Source organism: Sciurus vulgaris, assembly GCF_902686455.1.
Source record: "Sciurus vulgaris genome assembly, chromosome: 1".
Taxonomy (NCBI): domain Eukaryota; kingdom Metazoa; phylum Chordata; class Mammalia; order Rodentia; family Sciuridae; genus Sciurus; species Sciurus vulgaris.
Window position 1 is genome coordinate 7,057,501 of NC_136461.1, and position 24,657 is coordinate 7,082,157.

At 39.4% G+C, this 24,657-nt stretch overlaps 1 protein-coding gene across 10 annotated transcripts in view; it reads left to right on the forward strand.

The window, feature by feature from the left end:
* The window catches only part of KIF1B (kinesin family member 1B), a 147,364-nt gene that overhangs the window by 89,015 nt on the left and 33,692 nt on the right, over positions 1 to 24,657 (forward strand). For 9 of the 10 annotated variants that reach the window (XM_079142610.1, XM_079142617.1, XM_079142615.1 and 6 more), the window contains 9 exons: positions 8,928 to 9,021; positions 10,293 to 10,441; positions 12,266 to 12,444; positions 13,926 to 14,063; positions 15,231 to 15,479; positions 20,656 to 20,774; positions 21,626 to 21,711; positions 22,043 to 22,172; positions 22,329 to 22,491. In XM_079142610.1, the coding sequence (XP_078998736.1) occupies positions 8,928 to 9,021; positions 10,293 to 10,441; positions 12,266 to 12,444; positions 13,926 to 14,063; positions 15,231 to 15,479; positions 20,656 to 20,774; positions 21,626 to 21,711; positions 22,043 to 22,172; positions 22,329 to 22,491 (1,307 nt within the window). The remainder of the gene's footprint in view (positions 1 to 8,927; positions 9,022 to 10,292; positions 10,442 to 12,265; positions 12,445 to 13,925; positions 14,064 to 15,230; positions 15,480 to 20,655; positions 20,775 to 21,625; positions 21,712 to 22,042; positions 22,173 to 22,328; positions 22,492 to 24,657) is intronic. The other variant, XM_079142611.1, reaches the window with a different exon arrangement.

The window sequence follows — 24,657 nt, forward strand, 5'->3', positions numbered from 1 at the left end:
GTTCTTTTAAATGAAATAGTTATTCTTCCCTTTAAATGGCTACATCCTAGATTTCTAAAAAGCTTTGAGTAACTATATGGATTTTCTTTTCTCCCCTTTAACCTTTATTTTCTACCACCCAGATTTTTAGTGGTGTGCTAGAGAGAAAAACAGACAAGCAGAATATTTCTCTTTAGTGGCCTGATTTGACTTTTTATTCTGAAAAACAACAGTCAGTATTATGTGATGGAATACACCAATATCCACATGAGTTCTAATATGAGATGAGGAGCTCTGGAGAGTGTTAGGCCTGAATTGGTCTGTGTCTGGCCTCATAGCTTTTCTTTTTAGGTATTTTGTATTTCTCTCCTGTGGAAGAAACTGATGGAAAGGTTTCCAGAACCCTGCCATCCTGGGAGGTGCATGTGATAATGCACTGTAGCACATGTGATGACAGTGTACACAGGGCGAGAGTCACGTCCAGAGGGAGGATGGAGGAGGGTTTTCTCTTTTTCTGCAAGGTGGGGACCTTGAGCCAAGAGCGGAATCCCAAAGTACAACTGAGAATTGATGCAAGTGAAGTGGAGCAGGGAAAGGAAAGAAGCAGGTCAGGCCCCGGGAACTGTGAATAACTGAAGGTGGTTTGAGCATCAGACGTGAACGGGAGGGTAAGGCGTTGGGGGAGGGGTTCGTGGATGGGGCAAGGACAAGATTGTGGCATGCTAAGGAATTGGACATTATCTCAAGTGTGATCGTGTGATGAGAAGCTGCCAAATAATTTTAAGCAGGGAGATTGCTTTCTTATATTTGCCTTTTATAAAGTCCCTTATGGCCAAAGTGTAGAACATGAGTCTTAAGAAGGCCAATTCAGAACCAGGTGCATCAATTGGGAAGTTGCTGTTTGAACCAAATGAGAACGTTGGTTTTCCCAACAAGACCAAGAGGGAGCAGGGAGGGTGGGAGAAAACGGAAGCTATTCAGGTCTAGAAAAAAGTGTTGTGGGACTCTTGGAAAGGGATAGATGTGAGACTGGCCACATAGTACTGCTGGCGATGAGGAGCAAATTTAGGTGTTGAAAAGAACCCAGGTGTCACCTTTTTTTAGATCTCTCCCTTCCAGTTACTGGCTTGCTAAATACAATCTGCCACATAGAGCCAAGTTTCTGATGTCAGCAACAACCTAACCAGAAAACTCAGAATGGTGACATTGATTTTTACCTTACATGTCACCTTCTCAGAGATGCCCTAATGATGCCACTATCTGCTCTTACGTAGTAGCCTAACTTGATTCTTTGCTTCTATTCTTAATCCCTGCATATCCATTATCCACATAAAACCAGAATTTTATTTTATTCTATGTTTTACTTTTTTCTATACTGGGGATTGAACTCAGAGGTGCTGTACCACTGATTACTTTGCCAGCCCTTTTTATTTTTTGTTTTGAGGCAGGATCTTCTTAAGTTGCTGAGGTCCGCCTTTAACTTGTGGTCCTCCTGCCTCAGACTCCCAAATTGCTGGAATTGCAGTCATGTACTATCATATCTAGCCAGAATCGTTTTTAAAAACAACTCGTGTCCTGTCAGTGGCCTCAAGGGCTTCCATTGCACTTAGAAATCTGAATCTTCCATTGCTTACAGCGCTTTACGTGTTTTGACTGCTTGCCTAATTCTGATTCCATGTCTTAACACTCTCACTTACAGACACAGCTCTGGCTTTTTATTTCTTGAACATGCTGAGTTTTTTCCCACCTCAAGGCTCTTGTGCTTCCACCTCACTGCCATTCATTTGCATCATGTTTAACTCTTCTTCCAGATCTGAGCTCATATACCACTCTTCTTTCCCATGACTACCCCGTGTCAGCTCTCACTGTTTGTTTTTATGTATGTATGTATGTCCTTATATATACGTATATATGTACATTCAGGGGATTGAGCCCAAGGGCACTTAACCACTGAGTTACATCCCCAGCCCTTTTTATTTTTTTATTTTGAGACAGAGACTTGCTAAGTTGCTGAGGGCCTCACTAAACTGTGGAGACTGGCCTCAAACTTGGAGTCCTCAGCCCCTGTGTCGCTGGGATGACAGGCCTGCACCACCATGTCTCACTTTTAATAATGATGATCTGTAATTATCTTATCTGTGTACTTGTTTGTTTGGTTCTTTCATGAGAATGTAAATTCATCTAGAAAAAGTACCTGATCCGTCTTGTTTACTTGGTTAGTCATCCCTATACACAGACCCCACAAGAGTGGTTTTCAAATGGTAAAATGCATAAAACTCTGGAGATTGTGAACACCGACTGCGAGGTGTATCCCTGGAGTTTCTGATTCACTAGTTCTGGGGTGAGACCTGATAACTTGCATTTCTGATAAATTCCCAAGTGATACTGATGGTCCAGCAGACACCCTTAAGAATCATTAACCTAGAATTGGGGTTGGCAAGAATTTTATGTGAAAGGCCAGATAATTCGATTTTAAGATTTGCAGGCCATTAGGAAAAAAAAAAAAAAAAAAAAAAAAAGATTTGCAGGCCATTTGGTTTCCTTCACAGCTACTCACCTCCACCTTGGTGGCAGGAAAGCAGCCATAGACATCTGCAAAGGAACAGATGTGGCCATGTCCCAGCAGAACTGCTCAGAAAAGCAACCCATTGTGTGGAGCCCACAGGCCATTGTTTGATGACCCCTGGTCTAGAATATAGTCACTTTTGAGAACTGTTGATCTAGTTAAGATCAACACATGACTGTGTGTCTGATCTGGAAGACAGATAGGTGCTAGATGCTTCAGTGGTGAAAGACACATAGTCTGTAGCCTTGTGAAGTTGACGGAGTTGTAGAGTGGAAAGGCATTAGACAGAAAGCCACTTTGTGACAAATGAGCGGAAAATACAGGAGGCTCTGAAAGATCTTAACAGGTACTCTGAGAATGAAAGGAGCCTGCCCTTGCTCCCAGCTGAGGATTCTTTAGTTGCACTGAGGGGGTAAAATCGGAAGAAACTCCTTTTCATTTAGCTTAGAGTTCCACCTGCATCCCTTTCCATCTCTCCTATCAGTGGCCACACTTTCCTTGGTCTTCTCTTAGCCCAGCCCTGGTTCCCTGCACTCTGTACCTTCTCAGGACTTACTGTACATTTACCCACTTCTCCTTACACCATCAGTTTATTGGTCTCAAAAAAGTCTCATGTCCCTTGTGAGCTGCTATTCTGTTTCTCTGTTCCTTCTCATAGAAATGCTCCTTGAGAAGGCCTTTGGGTTTATTCTTTGCTACTTGTTTACCTCCCAGGCTATTCTTTTTTCCTGTCTCCATTCTTGCTTGAACTCACGTAGCTAGACTCTTGTTCCCTCCTCCCCACTGAAACCACTCTCAGGATCACCAAAGATCTCTTTCCTGGCAGATATCAGGATTGTTTTCTCAGTACTGACCTTACTAAATCAATCTCTCTCTCTCTCTCTCTCTCTCTCTCTCTCTCTCTCTCTCTCTCTCTCTCTCTCTCTCTCTCTCTGTGTGTGTGTGTGTGTGTGTGTGTGTGTGTCTGTCTGTCTGTCTTTCTCTTGTCTTTGACAGAGTTGCCTACTCTTTACTTCCTGGGACACTTAACTCTTTGGCTTCTTATTTTCTTCCCACCTCACTAGCTGGTTCTTTCTAGATCTTCATCTATTCTACCAGATAATCCCACGTCCAGTGGCTTTACCTTCTATTTTTACGCGTATGATAGTGGAAATGACAACTTCTGTGTACAGTGCATATATTTCAGTTAACACAGGTACGGTTTGAACTCTCACAACACCCCTCTTCTGAGATAGGTGGTATTATTCCCATTTTACATGCTTTCCCAGAGTCACATAGCTACTAACTGGGAAGCTAGGTCCCATCCCAGGAATCATTCTGTTTTCAACCCTCTGTGCTGAGCTCTAGCTGCAGGCACACAACCAAGATCTGACATCCACATGGCCAGCAGGCACCTCATATCTGAACCATCTAAACCCAAGCAACTAACTCAGGCCAAAACTTCAAGTCACCCTTGGTTTCTCCTTTTCTTCTCACACCCCACGATCAGATCCCCAGCAGTTCCCCTTCCTCTGCCTCCGAGATGTGTCCCAACTCCTTTCTCTTTTCACCACCTTTGCTGTTTTCACCCGGGCCAGGCCACCACCATTTCCCTCTGGCACTTCTTTCCTTCCGTAGTTCCTCCCCAGCCCTGTAGAAAGTGATGTGTTTGTAAAGCATAAACTAGCTAACCCCCTGACTGCCCTTAGAATAAAGTCCGCCATCCTCGCTTCCACCTAGACGGTCTTCCGTAACTCAGTTGCTGCCTAACTTCCAACTGTATTTCCTTCCCTTTCCTCGCTCCTCCACTCCACGCACGGATTTCTTGCTTTTCCTTAAACACCTTGGGCTTCTTTCCATCTCAGGACTTTGCACTCACTGTTAGTGTTAATTTGATTGAAATACCCGTCCCTGGGGAACCTCTGTGTGCTGCTTAAACCATTTCTAACCACCTATCTAAGTCTTCCTTCTATTCCTTTATTCCCCATTATCCCCTAGTGTCTACCCTTTTTTTTTTTTTCCAGAGTATTTCTCTCTACTAAAATTGTAGTGTATCTTGTTTATGTTTATCATCTTCCCCTCCTTCACCTGTAGGACCTTTGCCTATTGACCTCTGTATTCCTGGCATCAGGCACACAGTGGGAACACAAAAGATATTTTTTAATGAAGGGATGGATGGGTGTTTGGTTTAAAAATTATGCTCTGGACTGCCTGGTTTTAATCCCACTTCACCACTTGGTAACTGTAATGTCTAGAAAGTTATTCAATTTTTTTCCCCTTTATCCCCCACATTTTTTATTGGTGTGTTATAGTTGTATGTAATGGTATAGAAAGTTATTCATTTTCTTGAAGCCTTTTTCTTTTGCTGTGATATGAGACTAACAATAGTATCATCTTCATAGAGTTATAGAGGTAAGATTGGAATAATCCATGTCAGACAAGGAACAGTTCATGGCAGAGCCCGGTGCGGTGGTGCATGCCTATAATCCCAGTAGCTCAGAAGGCTGAGTCAGGAGGATTGTGAGTTCAAAGCCAGCCCCAGCATCTTAATGAGACCCTAAGCAACTTAGCAAGACCCTGTCTCAAAATAAAAGAGGAACTGAGGATATGGTAATTGTTAACAATCCTGGGTTCTTTCCCTGGTACAAAAATAAGTAGATAGATAGATAGATAGATGGATAAGATAGATAGATAGATAGAAATGAAGAATAGCTCCTGGCATAAATTAGACTTATAAACAAGGGTTGGTGGATAGAAGAGAATGTTGCAGAAGAGAAAACAGCTAGTGCTGTTGCCTTTGTAAAATTGGGAATACTTTGAACTAGTTAGAACTTTTTATAAACACAAATGACCTCTGAAGATTATTTGTGTGTGTGTCCTTTCTATAATTGTCCTAATTTATTCTGGGGTGTGGTGGTGGTTAGGGCTTAAACTCAGGGCCTCATTCGTTCTAGGCAAGCACCCTGCCATTGAGCCATGTCTGGAGCAGTTGTCCTGATTTTCACCACAAAATAAATAATGCCATCTGAACCTATTTGTTGTTGGAAAATGTAATACTGATTGGATTTTTCTGGACATACCAGACCTCCTTGTTGGAAATTCATAAGCAGCCTGTTTTGGGGAAGGAGGTCAGTTCAAGAATGCTGTTGATATTTGGACTACTAATTGCAGATCAAAATGTAATTAAAGTTTTTTGGTCCAAGGGTGATGGCAAATCTGTTTATGTCAGTTTTTCTGCCATTAAAGCACTAGCAGAACCTTCAGGGAAGGGAGTCTGAGAATTTTGTCTTGATTGGTGGTTTAATGAGCTTATAAACTTATTCTTGAAGAAATCCTCAGCGTAAACATTTTTTTCTACCTGGTGATTTTTCAGTAAGCCAACAGCCTTTTTCTTTCTGCTGAAAGAATCCCATGTAATTTATAGTTCTTTTACGGGGAAAAATTCTTCCCCCTCCCCAACTTATTTATTTTGAAATTTTTTACAAAGAAGCTGAAAAAAAGTAGTACAGTGTAATCTCATTACTCATATTTGTGTATTTTTTCTGAATCACTGGAAAATTGTAGATATCATGATAGTTGCTCCCTAAATGCTTCCATGTGTGCCTCCTAAAATGGTGATGTTCACTTAGTATCATCCCATCCAGAAATTTAATACTGATTCAATATTGTGCGTATAGTCAAATTTCAAACTTCCCTGTTTGAAAAACACAAATGTTAGGGCTGTGTGTATCTGTGTGCCTCTTAATCCAAGAGCCGCTCAAGGCTTGCATGTTGGAACTGGTCATGGCATTTAAAAATCTTTCATTCAGAGTCTAGACCACATGCTGCTTTGTATGATTGTTGCCCTGAGGTTAGAGTTAGGTTGAATATTTTGCTAGAATACCGTGAAGATGACGTTGTATACTTCACATGGCATCACATTACTAGATGTAAAATATCAACTCTTTCAATTATTGGTAATGTTGAAATTTAATACATTTGATTAATGTGGTGTTTTCCAGCTTTCTTAATTGTCATGTTTCATTTCCCATTATTAATAATAGGTTTCTGGGAGTGGACTTAGGATTGTGTGTCTATTCTGGTTCCTATCTGCCTTTCATTCCATTATTTTAGCATTTATTAATGATCCTTGCCTGATTCTGTTTCTGTGCCTGGGGTGGCAGTATGGTGATTTTCTAGTTGTTCCTTCTGCATTTATTAGCTGACTTTTTAATTTTTTTTTTTAAAGAAGAGATTTCCATTTTTCCCTCCTTTTCAGTATCACTATAAACTAATGGATTCTTCCTGTACTCAATGTGCTGTCTTCTTTTTCTGGTATTACTGTGATTTACTGGCCAGTGGGAGTCTGTGTCCTATTGAAATGACTGACCCCAGGGGTCTTTGAGCTATTCATCTTTTCTGTCACAAGATATTCCAGACTCACCTTATACTTTCTTACCTTACTTCAAACCTAGAATCTACCTTCTCAAGGAGCCAAATATTTTTTAGTGAGGAGTGATACTTAAATACAAAGATCTGGATGCATGATATGCTTAGAAAATAACTGAAAGTATTGCCTCCTGGCATATACCTATAATGTTAGTGAATGGAGAGGCTGACTCAGGAGGATCATAAATTCAAGGTCAGCCTGGGCAACCTGTCCCAAAATAAAAATCAAAAAGGGCTGGGGATATAGTTCAGTATTAGAGTGCTTTCTTCCCTCTTCCCTCCTCTCCTCTTCCTCCTGCCTCCCTCCCTCCCTTCCTCTTTTTCTTTCTTTCCTCCCTTCTTGTTTCCCCTTTCCTTCCCTTCTCATCATTCATGACCCTCTAAAAAGTATGTTTAGATGTCTAATGAAGTTGTGTCATTAGCTCTTGGTCTTGGTCTTACTAACTGCAAGCCCCACTAAAGAGAGAAAACTTCCTTTTTGAGACTACCTGACAAATAAATGACTACAGCCTTGGAGAATGGTTTGTTGTTGTTGTTGTTGTTGTTGTTGTTTTTTGTTTTTTTGTTTTTTGTACTTCATATTGAACTTAGGGGCACTTAACCACTGGGCCACATCCCTAGACCTTTTTTATGTTTTATTGAGAGGCAGGGTCTCACTGAGTTGCTTAGGGCCTTGTGAAGTTCTGAGGCTGGCTTTGAACTCGAGATCCTCCTGCCTCAGCCTCCTGAGATTACAGGCACACACCACCGTGTGCCTGGCAGCCTTGGAGAATGTTTAGCGACTCCTTCTGCAATGGAGTTTGTTAAGGAGGCTTTCTGCAGCGCTCCAGTTGTGGAACCTTGATGTGTGCCTTGGAGAGCTCTGTGTGATGGAACAGTGCAGGACTGTCTCATGACAGCCTGTGATTGAGGTCACTCCTGGGGAACCAAAGGAAGCAGAAAGCCAGGTACAGATCTTAAGATATGATGTTTATTCTGCGATTTTAAGTCAAGGACATCTCCTTTCTTAACCCTACTTGTTTGTTTTCACTGACATTTAAAGCTTTTTTTTTCATTAACACCCCAAGGAATGTTTTTAGGCAATTTTCCCCAAATCTATCCCTTCATGAAGCTTTAATGCCTCAGATGCATTGCCTGCTCATGTTCTGTGTGCGTTCGTGCCTTGCACGTAAAACGAATCTCGTTTGCATTGCCCTAGAATCATTTTTTGTCCTTTTTAAGCTGATACTACTCTTATTGAAGATGCATAGAGCCGATGTGGAAACAAAGAATAAATCTGATTTGTATTTCCATAATCTGTTTTATACTATAAGAGCTTTTTTTTTTTTGCGGTACTGGGGATTGAACTCAGGGCCTTGTGCTTGTGAGGTAAGCACTCTACCAGCTGAGCTATCTCCCCAGCCCAAGAGCATGTTTTAAAGTGTGTTTTTTTGAATAACATTGCAGTCTCTCAATTACTTCAGTCCATTAGTGCTGTGAGCTTTCGGTCACTTGAAGAGCACACTTATCCTATCACTAAAAGATAGTAATTTTTCATATACAGGAAGCTTCTAAGGCTACAATTCTAGTTGTTTATCCTTTCAAACAGGGAACTGGAACTTTTGGTGATAATGCAGATTTTAATCTTTTCCAGTATTTTCTCTAAAATTCCTTGATGTACTATATTACTTGAACATATTTTAATTTATAAGGGACACATGCATTTTTCTCCTCAAAATCTACCGCAAGCCCAAATAAAGAACTCTTGAGTCCTTGAAATAGAAATAGAGACGCTGCAGTTAATTTTACTTTTTTGCATCGTGCTTTGCAGACTGCGGTGTATATTTTGTCGTCCCTGCCCCAAGTATTTCTGTGTAGGCCTGTCTTTTTATTATCGTTTCCTGCCTGTGTCTCTTTTCTTGTCTTCTTGCATTTCTGTTACTTCCCTCTTCCTTCCTCCCTCTCCTACATGTTTTCTCCTTTTTTTTTCATTCAGGACTATGAGAGTAAATTGCAAGCCTTGCAGAAGCAAGTCGAGACCCGATCCCTGGCTGCAGAAACTACTGAAGAGGAAGAAGAGGAGGAAGAAGGTGAAATCTAGAGACTGAAACTTTTTTTTCCTTTTTCTTTTCTTTTTTTTTTTTTTTTTAATATTTTGTTTTAGTTGTAAGTAATACCTTCTTTTTTTTTTTTTTTTTTTTTTTTTTTTTAAATGTGGTCCTGAGGATCGAACCCAGGGCCTCACACATGCTAGGTGAGCGCTCTACCACTGAGCCACAACCCCAGCCCCAAGACTGAAACTTTCCCTTGTGTCTTTTGGATCTGTATTTTCAAATTAGTCCTTTATCTGTTATCAACACTGGTTTCCTTAAATTTGACCTACCATTTATTGCCCTGTACTGAACCAGTATAAAGATGACTTAAAAGATGTGTAGTGCTGAGAACACAGGCTGTGATTTTTGGAGTGGAGGTGAGGCTAACAGTGTTTCATAGAACTTCACAAGGTTTCTGAGTAGTCTTCACGTAAATCTCTTGGGATATTTACACATACTGTCTCATGTTATTGTACATGTGAAGTTCATATATTCAAGTAAATACAGAGCTTAATCATTGTTAAGATAATTAATTTACTAGTTCATAATCAGAGATTCCTCACTGAGGACTTTGAAATGTATCTTTACTTTAAAGCTATTACTGGCATGCTTAGTCATGCTTGCCTAAGTTTTCTAGAATTTCTCTCATTGTTAGTTATTGCCTTATAATATAAACATTCATCACACTTTGCTTCCCTACCGAAGCTGTCAGTAGTCTCAAGAATTCAAATTAGTGCTCACTTCTGCAGCACAAGTACTAAAATTGGAACAATAGAGGAGATTGCATGGCCCCTGCACAAGGATGACACGCAAATTTGTGACGTGTTCATATTTTAAAAAAATAAAAAGCAAATTAATTTTGAAGGAACTCGTAATTTATGTGCTTTAAAGTCTTTATTTTTAAATAGCTAAGTGAAATATGACCCTTTCTCCTGTGTTAGAAATTAAAAAAAAAGAACTTCATGAAGTAATTTGCTGTACCAGGGATCAGGGACTTTTAAAATAATTATAGCACCACATTAATATATCTTTCAAAAAAAGAGAAAATATATTTACTTGATGTACTATTTCAAATAAATAGGATTTTTTAAAATGCTGCTTTTATTTTTATAATGTCAACAGAATTTAGTAAGCTTTACTAAAGAAGAAAAGTAAAAGCATCTTAGGAAGAGTGGATAATTACTTGGTCATCATGATAAAGTAGAGGAGGGATGTAATTTGTTACAACTGTGAGGTGACCATCAAATGTGCTTCCTTTGCTCTTTCAGTTCCTTGGACCCAGCATGAGTTTGAGTTGGCCCAATGGGCCTTCCGGAAGTGGAAGTCTCATCAGTTTACTTCCTTAAGGGACTTACTCTGGGGCAATGCTGTGTACCTGAAGGAGGCCAATGCTATCAGTGTGGAATTGAAGAAGAAGGTACGCAGGGTGGCAGGGACTCCATGGTTTGGAGGCAGAGCTAAGCCTGTGCGTGTTCATTTGGGCTTCACCTTGAACTAACCTTATCCTTGGGCAAGTTGAGCTGCTTTTTGCCGTGAAGCAGCTTTCTGTATTCCTTTATTTAGTGTCTATATCTACAACATAGTAGATACTGATTAAATTTTTACTAAATAAAATTTCTTAGAAATAGATATTTTCTAGTTCATTTTATATATGAGACCGTATTTTTGACAAGAGCTAGAGAGACATTAATAGAAAAATGTTTTTCTTGGGTTTATGAAAAAGATCTTGACTTTCTTTTAGTTTTCTATCAATTAATTTGCACCTTTAAATCTTGTATGTCCATTTGCCACTAATTTATTTCTCTTCTGAAAGGCAATACTGTGCAGTAGATAAGTACATGTGCTCTTCACCCAGATAACCCAGGTCCAGTCCCAGCTCCATAGGTTGTGAGACCTCCATTCCATGATCTACTAAGTGCTGCCATTCAGGGATTTATGAGGGATCAAAGAGTGGATGCATATCAAGCACTACTAATCATGCTTGGGCATGGTGGAAGATGTTTTTGTAATTACTACCAAAATTTTATACCAAATCTTAGGTTTATCCTTCTGTATGCCCCACTGCTTAATAGTCTCTTGACTGATAAGATTATAGCCAGAGACCACATTGAACATTAGGAAGGAACACAAATTACCTGTCTTTGGGAAAAGTCATTGCCTGCCTCTAGGGCTCTATTCTGCTTTTGCAAACTTCGGTAAGATTCCATCTTCCCTCCAATCTTGGAAACCCTCCTCATTTTATAATTACTTATTAACCACTTTCCTCCTCAAGTAGACTAACTGAAGGCGGAACTCTTTTTTTTCCTCTCTCATTTCAGTGTCTAGCATTTATTAGTATTTCTTGGTGAAAATACAGGGTGGTAACAAATAAGTGTTGTGATATGCCAGTTGTGGTGGTACACAGCTATAATCCCAGCAGCTCAGAGGCTGAGGCACAAGGATGGCAAGTTCAAGGCCAGACTCTGACTTAGCGAGACCCTCAGCAACTTAGTGAGACCCTGTCTCAAATAAGGGCTAGGGATGTAGTTCAGTGGTAAAGTGCTCTGGGTTCAATCCCTGGTACCAAATAAATAAGTAAGGGTTAGAGATATAGCTCAGTGGTAGAGCACTTGCCTCACATGTCTGAGGCTTTGGGTTCAATCCCCAGAACTGCAGGAATAAAATGTAGTAAGTGCTTTGCACGCATCATACCATTTTGTGTGTGTGTGTGTGTGTGTGCGTGCGTGCGCGCGTGCACTTCCTCAGCCTCCCAAGTTGCTGGGATTACAGGTCTTTTCCACAATACCTGGCTGCTATAGTAAATACTTTTAAAAGGTAGTAGTCATAGTCTTCTGAATTTAAAATTGGAACACCTTGATGTCTTCCATCAGCTCTTGTTAGTGAAGGACTAGATATATATTTGGATCTACTATTTGGTCTCTGTGTAAGTTCCACAGAAGTCTTCATTTAATCAAGCAAAAAGCAGACATACTGCAGCCTTAGTTTCTATTTGCAAGGCTGGGGAAACAAAGTTTGTAAATAGCTCATTTGAAATTAGGAGAGTTTCCTGTGCTTAACATATAGGCAGACTTTTTTTACTTTTCTTTTTCTTTTTCTTTTTTTCTTTTTTCTTTTTTCTTTTTTGCAAATGATCCACAGCACATACTACAGGTTTCACTTTTTCCCCATTGGGTATAATTATATTGTCTTGTCTCATGGTAATGGTTTTCACATTTGTCCATGGTTTATTCTTTCCATTCAGGTGCAATTTCAGTTTGTTCTGCTGACTGACACACTATATTCCCCTTTGCCTCCTGAATTACTTCCCACTGAGGTGGATAAAACTCATGAGGAGAGACCTTTCCCTCGTACAGTGGTGGCAGTAGAAGTTCAGGATCTGAAGAATGGAGCAACACATTATTGGTCTTTGGAGAAACTCAAGTATGAACACTCTCATAAAAGCTGGTTGTTTTATTTAGGGAATAATAATTGTTCAATTATTATTAAACAATTGGACTCCCTCATGTTTTCATTTGAGGATGCAGTTGCTTTATTTTCTGTGCTTTCCAAGTGCTATTCCTGGCCAGTGATATTGCTGACCATTCATTTTCTTCTAAGTGAATGAATCTTTCCACTTCTTAAATACCTTTGACATATGAAGATACTTAAATTTACCTTCCATAGATCCTCTTAAATTTTAAATGTTCCAATTCCATGATATTTATTTCTATCTTGGATCTAGAAATTATTTATCTTTTCTGTCCTTACCTTCATGATGATCATTAATAAACAGAAAAGTTATAATCTAGCTTTCTTTACATTTAACATGGTGAGATAGTTCCCACTGAATGTATTTAAGATGTCACACATTTCCCCTGTGATGGTTGACTCACAAGAAGTAAGGTGGCCATTCTTGACTTCTGATGGTTTCTCTATAGACTCAGGCTACTTGGATACTGAGCATTTTGGTTTCTGTATTTGTGGCTTTCATTTGTTCTTTTTTTTTTTTTTTTTAATTTTATTTTTTAGATGTTGATAGGCCATTTATTTATATGTGGGGCTGAGAATCGAACCCAGTGCCTCACACATGCTAGGCAAGCACTCTACCACTGAACCACAACACCAGCCCCTCATTTGTTTTTAATAGCATTAAATTATGGGAACAGCCTTAAAAAAAAAAAAAAAATCTTTTTTCTTTCTTTCTTTTCATCTTCTTTTTCTTTTTCCGTACCAGAAATTGAGGAATTGAACCCAGGGGCACTTAAATACTGAACCACATCCCTAGGCCCCACTTTTTTTGGGTATCAGGGATTGAACACAGGGGCACTCAACCACTGAACCACATCCCCAGCCCTATTTTGTATTTTATTTAGAGACAGGGTCTCACTGAGTTGCTTAGCACCTCACTTCTGCTGAGGGTGGCTTTGAACTCAAGATCCTCCTGTCTCAGCCTCCTGAGTCTCTAGGATTACAGGTATGCGCCACATACCTGTATTATTATTTAGAGACAGGATCTTAATAAGTTGCTTAGGGTCTCACTAAGTTGCTGAGACTGTCTTTGAACTTTCAGTTCTCCTGCCTCAGCCTCCCAAGCTGCTGAGACTACAGGTGTGAGTCACCATGCCCAGTTTAAAAACAAACTTACTGGGCCTATAATCCCAGCCACTTGGTAGGCTGAGGCAGGAAGATTGTAGTTTCCAGGCCAGGCTCAGCAGTTTAGCAAGGCCCTAAGCAACTGAGTGAGACCCTGTCTCAAAGTAAAATATAGAAAGGGCTGGGGATATGACTTAGTGGTTAAGCACCCCTGGGTTTGATCCCTGGTATCACGAAAAAAAAAAATCTTGCATGTAAGATGCTTCCAAAACAAAAATTTACTGTAGTCTCATAATATTAACTCAGTGTTCTTCATGTTTCCTAAATAGGCAGAGGCTGGATTTGATGCGTGAGATGTATGATAGGGCAGGTGAGATGGCCTCCAGTGCCCAAGATGAAAGTGAAGCTACTCTGACTGGCAGTGATCCATTCTATGATCGGTTCCACTGGTTCAAACTTGTGGGAAGGTATGTGATGATTTCGTTTGTTTCTTTTTAAATAATGAATGCCTGTATTTTAATTGTTTAAAAACCTCAGTAGATATTACAGAAAGTTAAAAGGAAAAGAATAAAAGAGTCCCATTTTAACCACTGTGTCATTTGGTATACTTCCCTTCAGCATTTTTAAACGTGCATATTATTTTGATTCTCAAACTCTCACTTAAAGTATTTGACAGTCTCCTTTGGCTCTCAGATTATTTACAAAATGTTTTGCAATTGATTTAGATTGAAAAGAGAAAGAAAATTTGTGTCTGTGTCCTATACAACTTAAAATCATTGTCTTACCAGACTGCAGAATCTTCATCATCTGAGAAGTCATAAAGCACTTCATTCCACTTTTGTCATTGCCAAGGGTGAATTAATTTCGTATCTTTGTAGTCCTCTTGAGTCTCTTTTGTATGTACATTATTTTCAACATTTTATGAAAACAAATATTGCCTCTATATTGAGTCAAATTTTTAGAGTTTTAGAAATTTTAAAGCAAGAAATTTATGTTTTGTGCTATTTTCAGAATTTCGAGTTGTTTTTTTCAATTGCAAAGACAGTCTGATGGTTTTTAAAGGAGCTATGTAAAAGTGTGTTACTGAAGTAAGAGTATTTTGTAGAAATGAAGGAAGTCTTCTCCACTCCACTGATAGTAGACTGGTTTTTTTAAAGAGATGAATTGGCCAAACACATCTTACCCAAGCAAAGTGCTGTTTTGGCAATATACCATTTCTTCCATTTTGTTTTCTGTTCCAAGAAAATGTTAGCATTCAAATAAACATTTAAAGTCGTAATATTTCACCTTAATGTTGAGTAGCTCCTTTGAGACAAAGATATTGGTCTTTTTGTGTGAACTGGAAAATGTAAATATTTGCTAGCACAGTATTCACCTGGGTTGGTCTGCTCATGGGTTTCCTTTGCTTTTCTTATTCTAAGAATCCATCCTTGTAGAACTTTTTCAACCTGCCCTTTTGTTCCCTTTCACCTGATCCAGATGATTTATGCTTATTTTATACTTTTGCTTTTCTATTTGCTTTTATTGTGTTGATTCCCCAGTAGACGCTGTCCTGTTGGCACCTATCGCTTCTTGTTTAACCAACTATTCCTTTCTCCCTGGCTGTGTCAATCGGCGTCTTACCTGGTGTCTAGCTCCCCCATTTTCCACGGCTGTGTGAATGAGCGCCTTGCCGACCGCACACCCTCCCCCACTTTTTCCACGGCCGATTCCGACATCACTGAGCTGGCTGACGAGCAGCAAGATGAAATGGAGGATTTTGATGATGAGGCATTCGTGGATGACACCGGCTCTGACGCAGGGATGGAGGAGGGATCAGATCTCTTCAGTGACGGGCATGACCCGTTTTACGACCGATCCCCTTGGTTCATTTTAGTGGGAAGGTTGGTGAGGTTATTGTGAGAAAGGCAAAAAGGGACCAGCTCTTGTTCTAAAGACCTCTTTGTGCAATTTTGGATAATATTGACTTAGCCAGTTTAATTCATGAATGCTCAGTCCCAAGTCCTCCAGTGCTGAGAGTGCCATCGATGCGATCTGGCTAGAGAGAGCTCAGGCGTTATTTGTGAGGCACTCTGTCTCCTCCGTGTATAGCAATATATGAAGACTATGTGGAGGGACACTTACCCTAAATTCAGAACAATCATTGTTCTGAAGGAGGAAATCCCAAAGGAGAAAGTACTTAAAGCAAAGAATCAAATGTAATGAGTTCAACAAATGGTGCTGTGAACTATGCTTCCTTTTAAAGGAATGTGACTGAGGAAGCATATGAACTTAGATGGGGAAGAGCATAGCAAGTCCAGGGTTAGGTTGAAGAATCTGTGGTACTGCAGGAATCAGAAGACTAAAGTGGACTTTAAGTTCGTTTTTTGTTTAGTCTACCTAAAATGAATCAAGAAAGTCAGATTCCCCCTTCATGTCTACAGTGGCTGCCTTTTTATGTCCAGTTTCACTGAATACATCTATAGGCCTTTGGCTTCTGCTGGAATTTGACTTGTCAGCTTTATAATGATGAATCTCAGAAAATTATCTGTTGACATCATCAACAATGAATGTTTGTTCAGTGGGACATAAAAACTGCATTATTTATCAAAACTGGTGTTGAGTTCACCAAACTGAGCCATTGTCTCTAGCTCTCAGTCTGTGCATCCCTCTGTCAGTGATGTAGAACTCTCCGTGCATAAATTCCTGACACTGGTCTTTTTCCACACCAAGTCTTCATGATGAAATTATAATTACAAGTTTGACAGTAGAGAAATCATTGAATTAACTAAAAAGTATGTTCAGGTTTTAAAGTATAAAATTTAACTTCAAATGGTGCATTAGAACATATTTCTGAACCCTTTAAAAATAAGGGAATTGTTTCACTGTTAGGTGGTAAACACCAGTTATCTAAACATTAAAGTTCAGTAAGTCTCCTGACCCATTAGTCAGAGGTTTTAAAATTGAGCTCATATTTGGTGTTGGCTACTTGGTGGGAACTTCCTAACTATTATAGAAGGTAGTGGAAAGGGAGGAAAGAAAAGCTTTTTGATACAAATGAAAACCTCATTTATAACTTTGAGTCATAATATTAGTTAGTCTCTGGATTTTATAGTGGGGAAGGGTCATTATAACTTGTTTCTCCATGAATAAACATAATAAGATTGATTATACACCCATGGATATTGTTTTCTACTAATTTATCACCAGGAACAGACACTTAGAATCTCAGAAAAGCTGATTTATATTAAAAGTAAGAAAGGTGTATACAGATAATGGGACAGTAATGCTTTCTTTTACTCTGTGGCTCTCTGTATCCTTCAGTACATACCTATCCTATTCCAAGAGCATTAGAAGTTGGAACCTAGTTTCTACCCATGAATTTGGTCCCAGTACCAATTGGACAGCTTTAAAGCTGTTCACTTACTTTCTACACCACTGCTCTGTGAGGAGTGGGCAGTTTCATCCTACTGTCCTGGTCAGGAGAAGCCTTCTCTCTCTCTGAGTACAAGCTACTTAAATTGAGGCCTGTTGGATTTTCAAGTATAAAATGAGTTGGTGAGAAAGTCTTTCAGGTCTTCATCTTTCATATTATATTATCTATACTGGCAAAATGAATATCCTGGTTAAGAGTCTACTTAGAAACATTTATATTTTTAATTAGTTGTATAGAAAACTGAAGTCAGAATCCTACTTAATGTGGAAATTAACTGGGTTAAGATATGTATATTATTTTCTTTTTAGTTTCAAGTATAAGTATAAAGCAATCAACTCTAATTTGTTTTTTCACATACATATTTATGATACTATGCTCAGACTTTTCCATTTGTTTGAGATTCCAGGTTCTAGCACTTTGCCTTCCAAAAGAGATGAGGGACTGGGGCGGGGTAGATGTGTTGCACAGTGGTAGGTAGAACATGCTCTTAGTGCCGGGTGGGGTGCTGGGAAGGAGGTGAAATCAGTCAGTAAAAGGATAGCTCTCATTTTTGCTTTCAGTTATTCTCCTTTGCGAAGAAAATGTATAACAATGCAGCATCATCCAGTTGTGTAGTGGTCATTGGATGTGTAAGAGAAGTACCTTTTTTCTTTTTTCTTGTTTTTGTGATTCATAGAATTGGATTTTCCTTCTTGGCACATAATTGTAAATATACTTCACTTGTAAAAATTTCCATTTTCTAGCTGGGCTAAGTGGCACATGCTTGTAATCCCAGCAGCTTGGGAGGCTGAGGCAGGAGAATCTCAAGTTCAAAGTCAGCCTCAGCAATTTAGTGAGGTGCTAAGTAACTCATTGAGACCCATCTCTAAGTAAAATACAAAAAAGGGATGTGACTTAGTGGTTAAGTACCCCTGAGTTCATTCCCCAGTACAAAAAAAAGAATCCATTTTCTTATGAAATTCAATTTGTTGGGGTTTGTTTCTTGGCTGTGGCTGCCTCTCATGAATCTTTATATCAAGATTAAAAGAGCTTGTCCCTTTAGCTATTCTCTTTGGCATGCTGGGGTATTATGAACCATCCTTCATAACTTGGGATGAAATATAAAATATGTAAACTAGTCTCTTCTGGGTTGAAAATGGGCAAAGATGATTATTCTGTGGCCTCTCTGAATACCTAACAAACATTCATTCTGTATCACCATAATTATACTGATTTTTCTTATCTTTATGTTGACAAATTTGTTTCTCTTTTCGATGTAACTTCACAGAACTTTCTGCTAATACATCTTTTATGTCTTTTTTCCTCCTCCCTGTTCTCCTTCAGTCTGCTAGGTCAAAGTATAAAGACTGTCAGAAAAGTAATTATGAAAATTCCAGTTTAAAAAAACTTCAGAGAACTTTCATATGGCACTGATTTGGGCTACGGGTTATGTTCTGTTAACATGACAAGGGGCTGTCTAGTGAGTGAGCGTGTGTGTCAGAGCTGATGCCCATGCTCCTGTCACAGAATTCTAGATTCTCTTCTGAAAAGGAAAATCTACAATAATGCCTTCAGAGCTTCCACATTTGAAATAGTCATTGCCATAGGCACAAAGGAAATTCTGCTCTTTAATGTGAGCTCTAGTCTTACTTTATTGTGTTGTGCCCATGAAATATAATAAGCTATCTGAAAAAACAGTGGCTCCTGTTTTGATAGCTACATTTAAGATGACAGACTATATATAATTAGGGATTGGAACATGTTTTATACAGTTAATATCCATCATGAATTTGGTTTTGAGAAAAATCAGCCCAATATGAAGTTGGATGACTTTGCCTCTCTGCCTCTGAGATTTCTCATTTTCACTTCTACTTAAAGGTAGATGATAAATCACTTTGCTGTTCTCTTATGAACATAAATACATGTTCATTCATTAGATATTTGTTGAGTGTATTTACTTTATGTCCTGCCCTCTTCGGACAGTGGTGAGCATAGCGGATGGTTCCTGTCCTCACAGACTTAGAGTCTGGTGGGTAATAGAGACACTTAAGCAATCACACAAATGTAAATTATAGCAGTGATGAAAGAATTGTGTGTGTTGCTCAGATCATATAACATTGAAGGTCCTGTCATGAAAGAATGGTGTTTAAAGGCCTCCAGGTAGGGCATGTGTGCATGGCTCTTAATGTCCTCAGTGTTAGAAATGGACAGGTCTGGCTGGGATGCCATCAAGTGAGGAAGCTGATCTGTTATGTATGCTGATTCTGAGAAGATCCATTTGGTTCCATATGCCAAATTCTTAGTCTTCTAGACTTTCACAGTAGTTGGTGCTTGATGGTCTTGTTTGTAATCCTTTTTAGATTGCATTTTTCTTTTGTAAATTTTTGCATAGCAAATCTATAACTTTCCATCTCAGCATTGCCCCTTCTCCCACTTTGGAGCAGACTGAAAGGGAAGTAGACATCATGATCTTATTTAGTGCTCATTTGCAGTTGTTTTTGTTTTACTTTTTGTTCGTTTCATTTATATACTTAAACTTTAATTAACATTTGTTTTTCTATTATGTTGTCTGTTTTCAAAATTGTTTTCATTATTTTGAGTTGAAATCCCAAGTATCTGTCCACTCCTTCGTCATTCTATCTTTGTTGTAAAATCTGAGAGCAGGAAAAGCAGCAGACAGGCGCGTGTGTCACATTCCGATGTGTTTGATTTCCTGACACAACTGTTTATTCTTTGTCTTTTGTCTTATGTTCAAAGAGCAGCATATACCAAGCAGGAAGAAAGGAGGAACTAGATTCTGTTTCCCTTCTACTAATTAGAAAGAACACTAAGTTTGTATTGCTTTAAAAAAAAAAAAAATCCGTAGTTACAAAATAATGAGAAGAAAAAAAGAGTGCTGATATGTTAGGATTGGCTAGTTTTTTGAAATATAAAGTGTTAGATCTGTAACTTACCTTTTATTTATGCATTTTTAACCTAGGTTTTGGATTCTAGGAGCAAAAGCAAACCCCATAGAGACCAGCTTTATTCTTCTCCCTTAGCATGTATCTTGATGCCCATTTAGTCTATAAACTTGCTACTGAGAAATTTCTGACTGTACAGCCTTTGCCCACATGTGTCTGCCTCTCTTATCTTGTCAGTCACCCTGCCTGAAGATAAAGAGTCCTTAGAATAAAAATAAAGACCCATAATACTGTGATTTGAAATTTACTTTAGTTATTAATCATATTTCAGTCACATTTCCCTGATTTTCTATTTCCCAATTTCTCTTTTCTCTATTGGGAAACCTCAGACCTCTTTATAATTCCTTATTTTTAAAGATTAATTTCTTTAATGGGCTCCTCACCCACCAGCAGTATTCACAGAGCAGTGTCTCAAAGTCTACTTCCAGTTGCTACTCTTCTACCTGCAGTGTAGTTTTACAGAGAGTAATTTGGCCTAGGTTGATCTTTGTCAGCACTTTGTCCAGCATTTGCATTTTTTCATGTGTCATCAGTGCTGAAAAGGCAGCTATAGGCAGTTTGAGAGAACAGAACCAAGAAGTGATCTTAAGACAAGGCCCAGAAGCCAGCTCAGCTTCAGGAAGCTGTTCTCAGTGAGGCTGAAAGCCAGCCTCTCCCCTCTGTAGGTTGCTCTGATGTTTGTCTTCTGGTGTCTCTCTCTAGGGCATTTGTATACCTGAGCAATCTGCTGTACCCTGTGCCCCTGATTCACAGGGTGGCCATCGTCAGTGAGAAGGGTGAAGTGCGGGGATTTCTGCGTGTGGCTGTACAGGCCATTGCAGGTAGGTCGCTCGCTCTGCAGTAAGGGCTGTGGAGTTTTGACTGGAGACTAAACAGGTGGCTCTGTATGGGCCATGCTTCAGTCAAACCCAAACAATGATGTGTTTGTCCAGTGTGGAGGCCTTTCTTGCTTCCTTTCTAGCTCTTGTCCCCACGTTATCATGGATAGATTCTGTTTTGTCTGATCACTACTGTTTTGGAATAATGGAGTAATGAGATTTCCTTCAGTTTGAAGATTAGCTCTTGGAAATGTATCATAACTGCTTCAGAAGTGACGAAGGATTTTTAGAACTTTTTCTTACCTAAATTTTCTTTTGGGGTACTTCTAGAGCATTTATTTGGCTGCTGTTTTGCAGCACATGGATCACTTTTCACTTTTCCATGATCCAGTTGACATTCTGAGGAAAGAGCCCTTTCCTGTATTTTTCTGTCTTAACTCCAAATGCTGTGCCTTAAAATCACTTCGGCCTTTTTCCCATGGAAACCTATCACACAGTCACCAGTATTGAGTTTGTAGAAGTCTGCTCTACAAGTACAGTATAATATTTTCAAATGTTTGTTTTGTGTTATTATACAGTCTTGCCAACACGGGACAGGGTTAATATTTCTAGGTGTGACATTTAAACCATCTCAGTAATAAAACCGATTCTTTACTAAGTAGTTTCACTTGAGCTAAGAAGTGTGGTAAATCTACATGAGTCAAGGTGGAAACAGCCAGTGTCATTTTATTATTTTAGTGTCATTTGTTCTTATGCAAAAGGACTTCCTTGTTTATTTTATAATCCAGTAGGAGTCATACTCCCTCTTCCCATGTATTGTCTCATTTGATCCTTGCTGGTGTTTTTCTACTTAGCGGATGAAGAAGCTCCTGATTATGGCTCTGGAATTCGACAATCTGGAACGGCTAAAATATCTTTTGATAATGAATACTTTAATCAGGTGAGAAACCTTTGGGAAGAGGGAACACCTTAGGGGAAGAGAGAAAGTAGATGGTTTTATGAGGAAAATGTCCAGCATTGGAAATCAGTTCTCATGCCTAGAATTAAAAACTATTAGAGGCTGATTACCCCCAAGTTGCTCTGTAGGATATGGACCAGGTCAAACAAATGCAGAGACCCAATATTTGTATTACTGTATTGCCTTTTCTCAGACAGCTCTTAATCCATATTATTTTCTAGTCATTATTTGTAGGGTACATAGACATAAGAAAGGAAACAGGAAAATTTGTTTTTTCTATATTCTCGTATACCCACCCCTGCCTCGCTTTCAGAGTGACTTTTCTTCAGTTGCAATGACTCGTTCTGGTCTGTCCTTGGAGGAGCTAAGAATTGTGGAGGGACAGGGTCAGAGTTCCGAGGTCATCACTCCTCCAGAAGAAATCAGTCGAGTGAATGACTTGGGTATGTAGACAGAGTTTACTATGATTGGGACATTTCTAACAGGGGAAAATATTTACCACTGTCAAGGGACATAGTTGCTTTCATCAACTAGAAATGGGAAGAACTCACTCTTCTTTACATTATTTGAACCATGTGTGTTCCTTTGACCATCTTTAGATTTGAAATCAAGCACTTTGCTGGATGGAAAGATGGTAATGGAAGGGTTTTCTGAAGAGATTGGCAACCACCTGAAACTGGGCAGTGCCTTCACTTTTCGAGTAACAGTGTTGCAGGCCAGTGGGATCCTTCCAGAGTATGCAGATATCTTCTGTCAGTTCAAGTAAGCAACCCTTTGTTCTGCCTATTTAACCAGCTGTTAACTGAGAAAAAAATGTCCTCTTGTAGAGAGCTTTTCACGTGTGGAGATATTAATAGTCTTGAGAAACTGTCTCCAAGGGAAAATACTTTGTCCACTGAAAATGGGAATGGGAACCAGAAACCATCACTGGAGTGATACAGGTTCCTTATGGGGAGAAATGTGCCATGTACCCTCCTGGACCATTCTGTTGTGGACTGTCCTCCTGTACCAAGAGTGTGTGGTCTGATCCAGATAAGCGTACTTAGTAGTTTTTAGGTTTCTTCATGATGAAATATCTTCTTTGTAAACAAGGATTAAAGCAGTGAATTATCTCTCCATCAACGTTGCCTATTTAATACTTAGGGAAAGGAAAATTTAAGTAATATAAAGAAGAGCAGACTGTTGCATCAACCGAGAAAAGCCAGTGTGCAGAGAAGGTTGTGGTTTCATCTCTCATTTACTTAGAATCTTTTTCTATCCCATAACTCTCTGGAACCCTATTCTCTAGATGTTTTCTTTTCAAGACCTCCCAGGAAAATACTTCGTGAATCTAAAGTTTTCATTCCTCTCACTGTCAGTGTATCTTTGAGTATGGGCTGCTGAACCCATTCAAACCTGAAGCCCACAGCTTGCCACTGGGGCCACCCAAAAGCTGCTTCAGAGTCCTGCTGCCCTGGGCCTCTCAACATGTGCCCCAGCCTTCCTGGGCACTGATGATGAAGCTTGGATGCTCCAAGCTTGGGAGCACTCCTTTATACATGTTTCAGCCAAGTCCTGGATTAAGTGTGACCACTACACAGTGAGCCACCAGCATCATTGCTGAAACTCATGAGCATTATTAAAATACTAGCCATTCAGTTAATCTCACCTGTTTTCTATGTTTTCACTAATAGTCTCAAATTTAGGGTAAGATGGACATGGCTAAAATGAATCTGGTTTGGGGAACTTTCACTATTATTTTAATCAAACAATGATACATCTTATGGAACAAATCTGTTTAGTTAACTGATGTCTGAAATGACAATAGGAATATAGGAATTTGTTGCCCTTTGTCTCAAACCCTGAAAGGACAGCATCCCCACTTGTATTAGCTCTGGAGCTGAGGGCATGGGAGCCAGTGGTAGGAGAAGACTCAGTTTCCCTGGGCTTTCCTCAGCTCTCCACTGGTCTAGTAGGGAGACGCAGCTATTATCTCTACCACCCACTATAGTAGATTGGTCTGCTAATGCCCACAGGGGACCTCTGGCAGGTACAGTCTGTGGTCAGGAGAAGAAAAAAAATGGAGTAGGGGAGTAAGAAAAGGAGAGAGAGAAACAGGAGAAATGAGAAGAAAGAAAACATAAAGATGCATGTAGGACAGAATGCTACAGTACCAGCAAAGGATGGCATCATGGATTTGGAGTTCATGCTACTGGTCCCTCTGTCCCCCCATTCAAAGCATTTCCTCCCCCCACCTCCCTTTTTTTCTGAATGGGGTCAGGGATCACGCTGGGGATTAAACCCAAGGCCTCACATATGCTAAACACAAGCCTGAGAGGTCATTGTAATGGACATGTCTATGTGGCAATCAATCTTTGTGATGGGTATTCTTTAATTCTTCACTTTTAATTTCAGACTAATAATAGGGGGAGATAACAGTAAAATTGTATTATTTGTGAAAATAAACAGCCTATTGATTCAGCAGGTATTTTTGGAGTATTTTCTTTGTGTCAAGCCCTGTTTGCTGTCTTTTGGGAAGATGTGTAAATACGTTATTACAAATAGTGAAATCAGGCTGTTAAGGAAAAACAGGTTCCTAGAGCACAAGAACACAAAACTATCAGGATAAGTCAGGAAAGACTTTCTGGAAGAAGTGACATTGGAATTCATTCTTAGCTGGGTGTTAAGAGACTCCTAGGCAGCTACACCATGTACAGACTTTCATATTACCTTATAGAAGCCAAGTCTGCCAATTTTTTCTATACAAAATGATTTCATCGTTTTTATTTTCAATCAAAACTTCAACAAGGTGTAAGCACAAAAGGATGGGATGCAGACCTCAAGGGATTCAGAGAAGCCTTTGTTCATTTGCACACTCCCCACTGGTGGGGCTCCTTTTCTGGCTGGGAAAATGGCAGTCAGTTACAGAGGGGATTTTCGTTTTATAGG